Below are 15,595 nucleotides of genomic sequence, written 5' to 3'. Positions count from 1 at the left end.
CAAACCAAGCTCTGCTTCGCCAAGTTAAACTACAACTCCGCAAGGACCGGTGCAATCTTCTGAGGATGTTGAAGAATTTTCCTATTGAGAAAGTGCATTTGGATACCCAACACGGCGCAATCCAAATGACCATTCACAATCGAACTTAGCACAAATATGGGGGTTTAGGCTAACTTTACACTGCAACTTACAATTAGTAAGATGCAAAAAGTATGAACCATGGAAATTCATCAAACACCATTACATTCTCTATTGAAATCCAAGCACTTTATCTAACAACTGAGAAAATAAAATTTTACTCTAAGCGAGGAAGGTGAAACCATGCAAGTTTTGAAAAAATAACTTAAGTGGACACCATTAGAGAACAATGTTTCACTATTATTTTCTAAAAAACTTCTCACAACAATTTCATACAAGGCTCCCTCCTTTTACAAATGAGGGGGTCACCCCTTTATATAGGTCTCAAGCCATGATTACATGCAAACCCTAATTAGGGTTTTCCCTAAAAGATTCTCCACTCAAGATGCAACAAGGTGGGAATCTCCAGTTAATAACCCATCATGCCCATATACAATTAATTCAAAGTACCCAAAATAGCATCCATTGCGCATTAAATGCACCACCTCCTTCAAATTCGCCCAACATGCGTTGAATATTCATCCATGCAAAAATCACCCCATTATGTCATAAATGCTCCATCATTTCCACATGCGGAGGCTGCATACAAAAGGAATCTGCCATAAATTCAACATGCAATGATCGGGACGCCATTTGGTCAAATATTTCGGTAATGAATGCGCCAGTCTACTGCCACGTGTTCAATAGATCCTCGCCATTCAAGTGGACCCCACCGTCGTATATCCGCTCCTGCATATCTGGAATTGTTAGAGAGGAAAATTCGATTCAGGAAGAATTTTCTTGAAGTCTCCTCAACTTTCCTTGCCTTAGAAATTTTATCTTCAATTCGTCCTTGGATGTGATTTCTTGTTGTGGAGGAATTCTCCTTTGGAAAGAAATTTGTTCCTTACCCTGAGGAAGGAAATTCTTCATACCTTAGCCAATTTTCATGATTTCCAAGAACTATGTCCTGAAGGAAGAAATTTCACACACATAATCAATTTTTCACCTTTCTTGGAATTTCTTCTTCTTGGGTGCAATTCTTCCCCGATGAAGGAATTCATCTTTTTGTGCACTGTCCATGAGAAGATCAATTTAGCGCACTCCTGTGTTCTTGGGCGGCATTTTACACTTGGAGGGGAATTCTTTCAATTTCGTGGATTCCTTGCATCCCTCTATCTAGCGCTCCTCTCACTTGGGCGCTAAAATGCCTTGGTCAAGGACTCTTGCAATTTGCCTGTTTCTCCATGCACTCTTCATTCTGGCACCCTCCACAAGGCTGGGGCGGAAATTCCTCCTGAGGAAGGAATTCATTGTTTTGTGAATTGTCCATGTCTTCTTTTCAACATCCCTATTTTTTAGGGATCCTCCTAAAATTTAGGAGCCAGGTTCATTGGATGGAGAATCCTGCCACGATTCCGAATCTATAACAATTTCCTCATTCTAGCGAGATTCGGTGTCTAAAATTAGCAAATTCAAAAATTTGCCCGAGGGGAATTTTATTTTCTATTCCTCCTTGACCCCTTGGATTCCATGCCTTAGGCAAAAGTTTCAACTTATTAACTTGGGCGTCGAATTCACTGTGCCTTGGAATTTTTTCATTTTCCAAGCCTTCCATGGAATGTCCAGTTTGGCGCCTAAGTACACATTTGGGCAGATTTTTCATCTGGCCAAGGATTCATGGAATTTTCCTTCTATCCATGGGAATCCCATTTTGGCGCCCTTCCTCATGTCCTGGCGCAAATCACACTTAGCCAAGGATTCATGGATTTTTCCGTCTGTCCTTGCCTGACCCATTTTGGCGCCCAACTGCATACTTGGGCGGAATTTTGCTTATGCCATGGATTCATGGAATTTTCCATCTGTCCTTGCATGGCCCATTTTGGCGCCCAATTGCATACTTGGGCGGAATTTTGCTTATGCCATGGATTCATGGAATTTTCCATCTGTCCTTGCCTGCCTCAGTTTGGCGCCCAATCATTTCCTTGGGCGGAATTCTTCATACATGGAGGATTTTGATGCTTTTCACAAGTTCCAGGCTCTTCGCCAGGATATATATATGAAATATAACATTTAAGTATAAGAAGCCACTTATACTTTAAGTTATATTTCATATATATTGTTAGGATGTTTGAGAGTGGTTTCAGGTCCATAGGAATCATAATGCAAATTCTGGATTTTGGAAGATCTTTCAAGTTTTCAGACTTAGTCAAATTTCAGGCCATTTTCGGATCAGGATGACATTGGTGGATTGATGTGAATTAATGGACTTGGATGATTTTGCATGCTCCCCTCTTCTAGAATAGGATTTCCAAACTTAACCATTTTTTGATCCAACTTGTCTGCCTTCTGACTCTTTCGGATTTAGAAATGGTCTTCAGGAACGTTCAGTCTTCAGTGTGTTCGGTGATATTCAGCTTTCAGTGTTTTCCTGTGAAGATCCTACCAAAAATAGATTTTCCCAAATAGTAAGTGTTTCAAAATGTCAAGATTTGGGCAAAATAGGACAGAAAAGAACTTACTAAAAATAGAAACTTACTAAAAATGGAAATTACTAAAAATAGTAAGTTTGACTTTTGGCAAAATGACGACATTCTGGGACTCAGTAAAATCCCTAAAAAATAGGAACTTTCTAAAAATAGAAAGTTGCTCTGTTTTGGCTCAAATTTTATTGGGAGGTTCCTTGAGGGGTCCTGATTCCAGTCGCATGTTCAGTTTTTCCAAAGCCCTATCAGAAACCCCTAAAATCTAGGACAAAAGGCAAAAACCCTAAAAAAGGACAAAACATGCCCTAGACTTCACCAAACTCGCTCAAACGAAAAGCAGATTAAACCCAAATGACCCTCGAACACCTGCAAAGCAGAGAGACTGACGAGACTACTGTGAAAAGACCCCAAAAACGCAAGCCAAAAGATCGGGAGGGCCTAAAAAGAAGGGGGTCCCCATTTGCAATGGGGCGATGTGTGAAAACGTCACAACACGTCTCTTTGATCTCCAAAGTCCTTGTTAATGGCTAATGGTAGGATACAATTGGGACTTAGCCATTGAAAGGTATATAGGCATTGCAATGATCTAGGTTCATCCCAAACATGTTATACACCTTTGCAGATTGAATGATTAAAGGCAGAATCAATGTAAGTTGAGTGTCTCCTTGTGTATGGTATGTTTTTTTTGGATATTTGTATTTTATTTGGTCAACTAGATGTCTGAAAAATGCTCGCAAAGACATTGTAAGGTATATTTCAACATATTAAAAGAAGTGTATGGTTATACTCATGAGTCGTTAAGAAGTCCCACTCAATATTTTTCAACCATTTGTTGTTTTTTCGAATGTATATCTAGAACCTAGCTTGCTTGTACATTTTGAAAGGCGTAGTCTTTTTGTGATATCTTGATTAAAGTATTACCTTGGTTCCTGTTATTGCATGTTTGGATGAATTCAAAGACTATGCTGCCTAGCTAGATCAAGGCACCGGTCTACTAATGGCTCCATCTCCCCATCACCCAATACACTTAAAACAAGACAATTGCTAATCATTCTCTTTTAGGTATGGTTTTATTACTCATGCTTCCATTTATGAGCACATAACTGTAATAGGGGTTTGTTGACGTGTATTTTGTACACAATCATACACAGAATAAAATACCGACAGGCATCTTATCCTCTCTTGAGAAAATAGTCTCTAACTGCTGAAGATCTGCAAAAAGGATCAGTTAGATGGACTCCAAGGTTCTTTTAGTGGGGTCTCCACGTGTGGACAAGCTTTTTAGTGGTATGATGTGATTTGCTGTTTCCTCCAAGGCGTCTTACGAATTCCAAAGGCTCGAAGATTTTACTAATCTAAAAGGAACTTTCAAAAAAGGCAAAAGGACAGGGTTTAAGGAAGTCTAATCTAGCCTAACCCTATGAACGACTTAGCATGAATGAGATTTGGCAAGACTCAACCAACTTCAATTTTGCTATAAGATAACAACTCAATTGAAATTAGTGCGATCTTCTAAGGTAATAATGGTGTTCAATGCATCAAAGACCAAGGACACTACTATGAAGGTACATATCCTAGATACGAAAATGCTTGAAGGTTAAGGACGCAAAGTGTTTTCCATTCGACCACGCAAGGCGTTCCTACAATCAGCAAGAAGCTAGTGGTTTGGATTGCGAATCCCACCAAATATCAAATCTCACACTTAGTCTTTCAAATTAACAAACTACTTTGATTGAGCGTGATTCAAGTACATCCAACAACCATGAAGATAACTTAAGAAATTTGCAACAAAACACCATAACTTCAATATTTTATTGATTTCCAAGTCATCATATACAACAATTGCTTGAATTTCTCTCTTCAAGACTCAATCTTGCTACAAAATAAAACTGCTTCTAATTCTAATCTCTCTATTACATCAACTATTATCTCTTACACTATTCACTATTTTTCTATTACCAAATGAAATGAAAAATGGGGGTATAAATAGCATCCCCAGTTACAATGAAAGGTCCAGATTGAAAATAAATCAATGGACAAGATCATGACACCTAAACCCTAATTAGGGTTTGTTACAAATGACCTCCTTTTTACTGAACAACATTAAATACATAGCCAAATATTAAATTTGGCACAAAAATCTAGGAGGTATCAACCAATGAGAAATAAGATGTCATGTCATCTGTAACAACCTTTCATCTAGAATCTTATTCCCTTTCCAATTCTCTTTCTTAGCATATGCAATGAATTTTGTCACGATTCCTTCGATTTCTGTGCTTGGAATCTCGGGAAGATTCTTGATACTCTCTTCCGAGTGGATAACCTGATCAAATGCATCTAGAAGAGCTGCGTCCCAAGTAGGTTCAAGTTCCTTTGTTCTATCAATCAGGAGCATGGTGGCATACATCTGATCATACTGCTCATCTGTAACATCTGCGTCCTTGCGAAAGATGATCGTGATTCTATCCTCAAACTCTTGTAAATCCACATCAGTCTCGACCTCGATCCTTCTGCCAAGAATGGTACGAAGTACCTCAAATACTCTATCCTGGATCGGATTGATCACCTCCTCAACTTGACCACATCTAACACTGATGTCCTCGAAGAGAACACTCTTTATATGGAGTAAGGTTGACCACTGAAACAAACTGTGAGAATCACCTTCTAAGATCCTCTCTTGCGCTAAAATTCTTCTGGATGTGTGTCTTATAACTTTCAAGACAGGGATGACAACGTCCTTGGTATGGGCAAACGCAGCTACTGTTGCCATCAATCTGTGAATAATCTCAAGAACTTGGATAGCCTGATGGGTGATCTTCGACATCCTTGTAACAAACTCAATGGCCACCGTGTGAGATCGATCCATCCAACTACATGTACGCTGGACCAGGTTCCTGAATCTTTCTGCTTCATTGATCGATTGAAGGGGCAATGCCTGCAATGGTGATCTAACTGGATCCTGACGTCCCAAAGGTTCATTGATGTGACTGAAATATGTCCTCCATGCACCGACCTCTCTCTCTAGCTTTCTATTCTTTTCTACTTCTTCTCTAAGCTTGTCCTTCAATGCCTCAAATGTGTCGGTGGCATCATCTAAAGTCTGCTCTGCTGTGGATGGTCCTAACTCAATAGTCTGTATATGATAGTCTTCTGCTAGGATCTCACCCTCATATTTGTCTGCTGCCGGTGTAGCTATCTGCAGTTTTCTAGATCCAGTCTCATCTCGAATCATCTTGGACATCTTTGTAGCCTTCTTCTTCTCTGTTGTCATATGTGAACGTCCCACAAGGCTCTCTAAATCAATTGCACTGTCCTCGTCCTCAATTACGATCACCTTAGTCAATCTTTCCTTCAACCAATCTGGGATATTCGATCTTGTCTCTTGAACTTGAATTTCTTTATGTACTATTTCTTCTTGTCTGGGAGGAGATGTTACTTCGTTATCTTCTTCTAAATCATAGTCTTGGAGAGATCCATCGGATGAAACATGCTGTGCCTGTCCTTCCTCCTGTCTATCATTCTGTACCATCGATTCCATGGACTCTTCCACTCGAACTGTTCCATCCTCTGGTCTGGAAGAAGTACCTGGTGTTTGATCTTTGTTGGCACCTTGCTTTTTCTTGGAAGACTCTTTCTTTTCTGATCTTTCCTTTCTCTTCGAACCTCTCGAATGGAGATTGCCCTCACTGGCACATCGAAGGTTACCTTCACCTGAATTCCTAGGATTAGGATTGCCTTCACTAACACTGGCTCCACCTTCGGCTGGTTTCTCTTCCAAAGTAAAAGACATAGCTATGCCCTGTTCTCTCAACTTCTGATGCTGAACATCTACCCATCTGCGAGTACAAGACAAGACTGGTGCCATCAAATCGTCGAAATCCACGGCCTCGGGCTCATTCCAATTCAAACTTATTGTTTTGCTTTCTCTATCATATGAAGATTGGATGTGCCTGCCGTTGTCCTGAGCTTGGTCGGCCACTCTGTAAATCTTACATTTCCTGATGAAATCCAAAGGCAATCTAGAATGTATCTTTCGTTTCACTTCGAGATCATCTAGGAGATTCATCATAAAATCTTCAATCTGGTGCTCATGTCTAAATCTTCTACCGACCGTCTCCTCTAAATGTCCATGTGGATCAAAACTATTCCTCCAAGCAAAAGATGAAAAAGGATAGAAGGCTAACTCCTTCTCTGCGTCATCCATGGCTGAGACATTGGGACATACCTCAACTGAATTACCCAAAATAATAGGTACCTGAACTCCATTCTGATGTCTGTGTCTGAATGCCTTCACATATGCTGCCAACTGCCTTGTTACTTCAAGTAACACAATTCTGTCTGTCGGGTACCTCGGCAACATGTATGGAGGTAAAGGACATCCATGCACTCTAATGTAAGTGAACTTGGGAAACTGAATGAACCAAGCACCGTACCTCTTGATGAATTCCTGGGCATCCTGAGATAATCTGTTGTGAACCCCTCCTTGCAACGTCCTGGTGATGTTCATCGTGAAAGTATCATTGATTAACTTGTAGTTCTTCCCTGGTGGATGATGCAAGTAGGTATAGGATTCACAAGCTCTGACCTCGCCGGGTCCTCTTCCAATCACTCCTCTGTGAGGTAGTCCTGCGTACTCAACGCTCCTGATTAAGGCATAGATGACGTACGAACTCATGTGGAAGGACTTAGTAGCCCTGAGTCTCCTCAACTGTACGTCTAAGCAATGGCTAATTATCCTAGCCCAATGTATCGTACCCTTTCCTTGAACAATCACCTGGATGAAGTAAAACATCCATTTCTCAAAATAGAAGGCATGAGGTGCTCCTGTAACTCTGTTGAGCATAGTAATCAAATCTCTGTACTCCTCTTGGAAATCAATCCTGTGTGGTGTGTTCGGTACTTTGCTCAGACGGGGACGACTCTTGAGTAGCCAGTTCTTGTTGATTATGCTTAGGCAAGCATCTGGATCATCATCGTACACTGATCTGGCTCCTTCAATGCTCTTGTATATCATGTCCCTATGCTCTGGAAGATGGAAGGCCTCACTTATGGCTTCCTCTGAAAGGTACGCCAAAGTGTTTCCCTCATTGGACACAATTGTCCTGGACTGTGGGTTGTAATGACGGGCACACTCGATCATCAACTCGTGGCACTGAATAGCTGGAGGAAAACCGGCCGCCTTAATGATACCACTCCCTATTATTCTTCGGGCGACAGGTGATGGCTTGCCAATGTAAGGGACCTCTCGGAACTTCTTCGTGCTAAAGTTCCCCAAGTTTGTATCTCCAATGTTGCTCCACTTGGACATGATCTTGGTCTCCACTTCTTCGGTCTTCTGATCTTCTTTCATGAGAGCCGAGCGGCTGGTTGATGCTCCCGCCTTTGGGGTCGCCATACCTACACAACATTTCATTATAAGAAATAGATTTTGCAATAAATAGCGTAAATAAGAGAGAAAAGTTTTTTAGGAAACCTCATGATAAGTCTCTAGAGTTATCATTTCCTAAAAACAACGATTGAGCCAAGAGATTCAAAAATTCAAAATTTCAAAATTTGAAATATGACGATGAATGAATAAAGCAATAATAATAAATCGCCATACCTCGATAGAGAGCTAACTCTAGAATGCAAAAACAAAATTTGCCTAGGCAAAATTGAGGTATAAAGTAATCTTCAATATGATCTCCTCAAAATTGACTTCGCCACCTCTGGAAAGAACGTGATCTTCAATTATCGCCTTTGACGTGGTCTCAAATGGATCTCCAAGTTCGCACAAACAAATCTCCAAGTCCTTAGCAAATTCGCCTCAATGTATCCTCAAGTTCGCACTTGGTGTGGTCTTCAAATTCGCACCACCCTTGGTCTTCAACGTAATTCGCACTCTATACTTGATGATATACTTCGCATCACCTTTGGTTTGGATTCGCACCACCCTTTGATAACTAAGCGCCACCTTTGGATGAATGAAACTCGCACCACCTTGGATAATATTCGCACTATCTTTGAACACACTTAGCACTTTCCTTCGTCTTCCTCAATTCGCATGTAGAAAGGTAAAATAATGATGTAGAAATGATAGTTTTTACCCCCCTTTATATATAGCGCGCTCATCCTTCACCCCTTTGGCCGACTTGATAAAAAAATAAAACCATTTTTTAAATGATTTGCAATAAAATAACAAGGCCGACTTGCCTAATTGAGCGCTCAAATCGATTTTTAATTATTTAATTCATTAATTAATTAAATGCCTTTTATTTTAATTAATAAATTTCGATCTTTTTAAATCAAGGCAAAATAATTAATTAATGCAAAACGCCATATTAAATGCCAATTAAATTTAAATCTTATCGAATTTTGGCTTTAAAATGAATTTAAAAAGGTTTATTTGGCGCCAAGAATTTTGAAAATGAAGTGGACGTACCTCATCGCCCTGGTCCCTTGGAGAGGGACAGGAGCGATTCACCATTTTTGTCATGATTCTTGCGTTTTCAACGTTCAACTCCTTCATTTCCACGTTCCAAATCGATCATCTGGTTGGGTTCTTCGAATTAGATTGCCTTGCATGTGCGCATAAGTGTCTTTAGATGTATCATCGCCCTTGTCCCTTGGAGAGGGACAGGAGCGATCCTAAGGTTTTTGCTTAAAATTCTCCATTTTGATACGAGCCTTTCCTTGTATCATCTTCCAAATGCCATTTAAAACCTTATGCATCCTTGTCTTAACGTGATTTTCAAAGAATATCATGTGTTTTGCCTAACATCGCCCTTGTCCCTTGGAGAGGGACAGGAGCGATCTCCATGTCTTCACGTTCATCTTGTATCTTTGACCTTCGAACCTCCATTGTAAGGCGAATAATATCATTGCTTGTCCATTCCACGCACGTCCCACTTGCTTTTGCAAGGTACCTTTGATGTTATAAGGATCATCGCCCTTGTCCCTTGGAGAGGGACAGGAGCGATCCATGTTTTTTCTCCATTTTGAGCTCAAGTTGGTAACGCTTAACCTTGGTTCATTGTTTATTGCCTTCGAAATAACGTCCTTTACCTCGTCCATCCTCGCCTTGCCTTGACTTTGAAGGAGTATGAGTGTTTTTGATGAAATCGCTTTGGTCCTTGTCCAAAGGACAGGAGCGATATGGACTCCTTAGCTTGATTGGTAATGTTTGGACGTTCAAAACTCTTGCATGTCATCCTCAAAAGACGTCTTGAACCCTTTACAACCTTGTGAAGCCTTGACTCAACGTAATTCTTGCATGGATTGATCAATATACTCAACATCGCTCTGGTCCCTTCCTGAGGGACAGGAGCGAAGTTCAACATTGTGAGCTTGTTCTTGTTTATTTCAACTTACAATTATCTTCAACGCGTGTAATGACGTCCTTTCGATCCTTGGGGTCGCTTGATATTTGCTTGTCTTTTGAAATCGATGCCTTAATGGAAATATCGCTCTGGTCCCTTCCCATGGGACAGGAGCGATCTGGGGTCTTAGAGTGCAAATCCTTCCAAAGTGACGACCTTGATGCTTGTGTTCGATTGAAAATGCCTTGAAACGTCCCTCACCACCTTGTCCTGACTTGTGTCGACCTTGAACTTTGGAGGAACGACCTTGAACTTGCGTAGGAAGTATCATCACCATTGTATCGCCCTGGTCCCTTGGAGAGGGACAGGAGCGATCCTCCCCTTGTGGTCTTCATTTCACTTTGCCAGGTTCCAAGTTTATATTCAACGGACTCGTCCTTCTTCACTCTATTCGTTCATGCCTTGACATTGTTTGTAACTTTGCAAGAAAAGCAATTATATCAAAAATCGCTCTGGTCCCTTCCTGAGGGACAGGAGCGAACTAGGCATTTAACACTGTTATGGACGTCCCAAAAATCTTCAATTTATATTCAACGCATTTATCTCATGTTTTCCCTTGTTTTTGAACGTAAACTTGCCTTGACCTTTGTCTGGATTTTGCATAATGAAGGAAATCGCTCTGGTCCCTGGGAGAGGGACGAGAGCCACAAGGTACCTCGCCCTGGTCCCTTGGAGAGGGACAGGAGCGATTTGGTCAATATAGGCCATTCTCCTTCGTTTCTGCATCTCAAATTATATTCATTTGGCAAAGCATCTTCCCTTGGACGTCCTCAAATCATTAAGTTTTCAAAATCTTGCAAGGACAAGGCGAAATTTGAATTGTAGCTCCGGTCCTTCACTGAGGGACAGGAGCGATTTTCCTCCTGGAGGCATTTCTGTGCTCATAAAAATCTTCAATTTATATTCAACGGAAAGATCTCGTCGTTCTCCATCACTTCCCACTCGAAATTTGTCTGGACTCTGCAAGGACGATGAGATATTCGAAAATGAGCTCCCGTCCTTCACTGAGGGACAGGAGCGATTTTGCTCCTACAGGCCAAAATAACAAGATTTTTCACATTTTAACACTTCACGAGGCGAAAACAAATCAATCCCAATGCCCAGGATCAAAATTCAAAAAAGTCAAAATTTGGTCAAAATATTCAATCGGACAAAAATTCACATTGACGGTCAACACTTAGACAAATTTAAGCTCTGCATTAACATTCCAATTGAAAATTAGACCATTTTGACGAATTTATTGCATTCAAAATTTGCATCCTAGAAAAGGAAGCTCAAAAGCTCTCAAAAACGATTGGATTTTGGCTTGAAAAGGCAAAATTTAAAACCCTAAGGCTTAGCCCTAAATCCAGACAATCAACTAACTAACAAAACCCTAAAAAACGAAAGCGAAAACGAGCGAAAAACAAGCAAAAAGAGGGGGTCCCCATTTGCGATGGGGCGATGTGTGAAATGGTCACAACAGGGTTATTACCAATATCTTACATACTCTTCTTGATAAGCATTTTTTGTTACACAAAAGTGCATAGCCTTGCATATCCAAACCAGCACATAGGTATATTGTGACACCAGTATTTGGATGCTTTGTGCAAGGGGTATGGTTTATAGCAAGGAAAATGTTCGATCATAGTACTATTAGTTAGTTTAGCATCTAAGGGACACCCACCTTGGTCTTGCAGAGCTAGAAGTGAAGGTGGTCTTACCCACCACAACAGTTGGTCTAAAGTTGCCCAACTTGAATATAGCTTTGTAGTAATCTTCACAGGTTTGACACCCCTGGGACTTGGGGGATTACTAGGCCTTAGAGATTTGGGGTCCACAACTCAGATCACCAACATACATATTTATTCTGAAGACGTGCAATTCCTTCCAAATTTTAATTACTTTGTCATCAGCATTTTGCAGCCTTCATGAGCATGGCTGGCATATTTACCCACAAATCTTCTTTTCAATCATTACAATTGCATCAATACACAGTATGATATAGTGATATATGTTCTAAGAGCTCTGATAAGATGGCAAGCATTGCGGACATGACATTATGTGTCATGTGGAATAATAGCAGGTGTTTGTTACATAAGCCACCTTGCACTAAATGAGGCTTGAAATCATAAGGGTACTTCTTGATACCTGAGGAACCCCACATGATCTGGTTTTAAATGCATTGGTATCCATGGATGAAGTAAATGTGGCTGTGACTTCCAGGTTATGCAGATTTTAGCTTATGAAAAATGATGAGAGTGTATGTGTTGTCTAATTATACAATGGTTTTATGGCTAGAGAGAAGATTTTCACTCATTTGGGTTGCCAATTAAGGTTTTGACTCACTTGAGGATTCAATCCTTGTAGAGAGGAGCCTTATCATTTGTAGGAACCCTAGGAACTCTTCAATCCCTTATCGTTTAAGGCTAAAATGTTGCCTTGATGTCTTTTACTCATGTAGAAATAGTCAAGGAACAGAGTCTCTATAGAGCTACTTACCGTGTCATTAGGTTTTGAAAGGACCTAAAGGAATTGAGTTTGAGGGCCTTTATTGGATTCTTGAGATAGCCACACAACTTTCCCTATATGCATGATCTAGAAGAAAGAAATAGTAATTCTGTGTTTGAGGGTCATAATCATGCAAGCAGTTCTGCATAACATGCTCATTCTTCAGCTGTACTATTTTCCCTTTATAAGTTTCAGGTACCAGAAATGGCTCCTAATATAACTACTTCATTACATTTGTAGGGGCTTAATGCTTCTTTTTACCAATATTTAGGTTCTCTATCTAGTCTTGGGCTGCCCTTTGGTGCTTTATTTTCAACTTTATGCCTTCTGGTATTTCTAATCATCAGATGGCTATAATTGAAAACTGAATAGACTTTTGGTCTTTAGTATATCATCTTCTGTGGCTTTTTTCATAATTTGATCCTTATTTTTCATTGCTTGTGAAGTGCAAACAATTAATTATGCATTTTGTTTTGCAGGATGCATTGCTCAATAAACTACTTGAGGGTGAATTCTTGTCAGAAGAAGAAAGGTTGAGAATCTCACCGTCATGCTTACTTACTAGTTGTAGTCTTTTTTATTTGTTATTTTAAAAGGAACTAGTTATGCCACCTATGGTCAGTTTTATCTTTTGCTAGTGTTATGTGTCACTAATATGTCTATCTTCCCATTTTTAGTGTTAACTAGTTTTTGTAAATAGATGACTATATTTCATATCTTCAGCTGATGAGATCTTAATTCCTAGAAAGAGATGCCATTCTTTCCTCAAAAATTTTCTTACGAGTGTCTTTTGACCTGCTGGAATGTATGTATAGTGTTTTTTCGGTTTCATAAATTTTAACTTTCAGCAGGAGGAGTGCATTTTAGGTGCATGTTGGTTTGTTGTAAAAGCTATGAAACTTGCAATCATCTAAAAAAGATTGAGAATTTATAAACATCAACCTTTAATTTTATACAAGCAAAGCATATGTAGTATGCTGCCCTGTTTTGCCTTGGATTTCCTTTTGTTTTGAAAAGTGTTTTGCAATAGTTTTTAATTGACAAATAAAGTGCAGATAATATAAGTAATTGCAGCAAACTAATAACTCATAAATTTGACAAAACTCAGAAATACATAAGGCTGAAAATTCCAGATTTTATTTCTGATTTGAATATACAATATTTTTGAAAACTATGAGTAACCCAGATCATTAAATTACATTACATATCTATTTCAAAGTTCAAACATACCTAGAAAAAAGGTAGCAATGATATAGCTTGAGCTGTTCACAAAATATGCAATTGAGATGAGCCAAAAGTGGATGCCAATCTCCAAAAACTCCACCAAAACTCACGTAGAGGACAAGCAAGATAAAACAGATCCAAATCACCTCCAAACAGAAGCTCTTAACTTCTCAAACCCTAACCCCCCAACAAATAAAGAATATGGCCAACCTCAAAGACGTATGACTAGCATATGAGAGTACGACTAGCCTCAAAGAAACATGAACAACAAGAAGCTCAAATATCAACTATCAAATATCAAACTCAGCATGAGAAATGAGCTCGACAAAATTGCTTTTATAGCTCTCCTAGGAAAATCGACCCTCTTCACTTTTTGCTTTTAATTTAATGAAAGTCACTTTTTGATCTTCCAATGTAGCGTCCAAATATAAAAAGGCCCCATTCATTTAAAATAAATCATCTTTCACTTTATAATTGACCCCTATAGTCTCTTTTTTAAATAATTTAAAGTAACAATAGAGTTAAATCTTTAATTTAACTTTATTTTTTAATAGTTCATCATTATTTCATTTAAAACCACTGGACTCTATAAAATGCAGAGTTAATCATCAAAACTGAATCCACTGACAATACTAAAAATATTAACCTTGATAGTTGGCCTAGTTGGTACTCGAAATTGACTTACTACGTATTGGAAGACTAACCCAAAATCACCCCAGAAAAGGGTATTATGCTCATAATAACGATGGAAGCTCAACTAAACATTAAATATTGCCAAACCATCGGACAAACTATCTCTAAATTTTAAAGTTCCCTAACCCGAACTCATTAGCTAAGTTCCATTGAGTTTCGAGGATGGGGACAACAGGGGACGACGAGATGCATTTCTAGTATGGAGGTACTTTTGGGTCATTGTTTAGGGGATGACAGGGTACGATTGTTAAAAGAATAGTGGGATTTTTAAAAATATAGAGAAATTTCAAATATGCATATCATAACAATGATAAAGCATTCATCATAAACATCGTAGAAGCTTAATGCATATCATTAGACTTGAATTGAGATTTCACATGTATTGACAAACATTTTACCAAAATTCAAATGCTTTCATTCATCATTGCCAATAAATATGTCATAAACATCCATAATAGATGCAAGAGAGAATGAAGAAAATATATGGCTGTCCATATTCAACACATGGTAGGCCTAAGAGTCTAAATCAAAATCGAACTTGAGTCCGAGTCACTGCTAGTATGAGGGGCTGCCTCAGGAGTCATGCGATCCCGTAGCCGCGTTGCACTATGAACAACCACTAACTTCTTCGACCGTCTAGAGGTAAGCTGGTTCCTCTTTACTAATTGGATGAAGGTATATGTGGATCAATTCCTCTTTGCAATAGAGGAATTGACAACCTATGAAAAAAGACAAACGGCAAGTACTCTTAGGTTTGGCACATCCCTACCATGCCACGTCCACCATCCAATAGGGTTGATTTGAGATAATGTAGCTCTATCTGACCTTGCCTCTTGCTTGTTAAAGGTTGGACCTTAAAGTTTAGTAGATTCATCTTCACTATACATTTTTGCAAGGGCCTTAAAGAAGCCATATTTCACCTCTTCATCACTAGATGGAGCCACTCTCCTAGGTCTCGGTGCATGCCATTTGGGATTGAAAGCATAGGTTGCCATATGTAGTGTTGTGTTCATAATGTTCCACCGTTGCATCCCAATGGGCCTAAGATGCTCCTCATAAAATCCCAAAGTAGGGTCCCTGCTATGAATATTTTGCTTGATCTGCCCAAGCATGGTATCAAAGGTCTCATGAATCTCTCCAAGGGTAGGCGAGTTAGTATCAACATATCTAATCACTCGCACAATAGGTTCACTAAAGGAGCAAATATATTTGCAAGTGCAAACAAGT

General features: G+C 39.4%; 1 protein-coding gene across 2 annotated transcripts in view; it reads left to right on the top strand.

The window, feature by feature from the left end:
* The window catches only part of LOC131041942 (uncharacterized), an 89,035-nt gene that overhangs the window by 55,303 nt on the left and 18,137 nt on the right, over nt 1–15,595 (top strand). For both annotated transcript variants that reach the window (XM_057975215.2, XM_057975214.2), the window contains one exon: nt 12,931–12,983. In XM_057975215.2, the coding sequence (XP_057831198.2) occupies nt 12,931–12,983 (53 nt within the window). The remainder of the gene's footprint in view (nt 1–12,930; nt 12,984–15,595) is intronic.

This window comes from Cryptomeria japonica, chromosome 1 (genome assembly GCF_030272615.1).
Source record: "Cryptomeria japonica chromosome 1, Sugi_1.0, whole genome shotgun sequence".
Classification (NCBI taxonomy): Eukaryota; Viridiplantae; Streptophyta; class Pinopsida; order Cupressales; family Cupressaceae; genus Cryptomeria; species Cryptomeria japonica.
The sequence above is the reverse complement of the archived record's forward strand: the minus strand, read 5'-3'. Positions and strand labels throughout refer to the sequence as shown.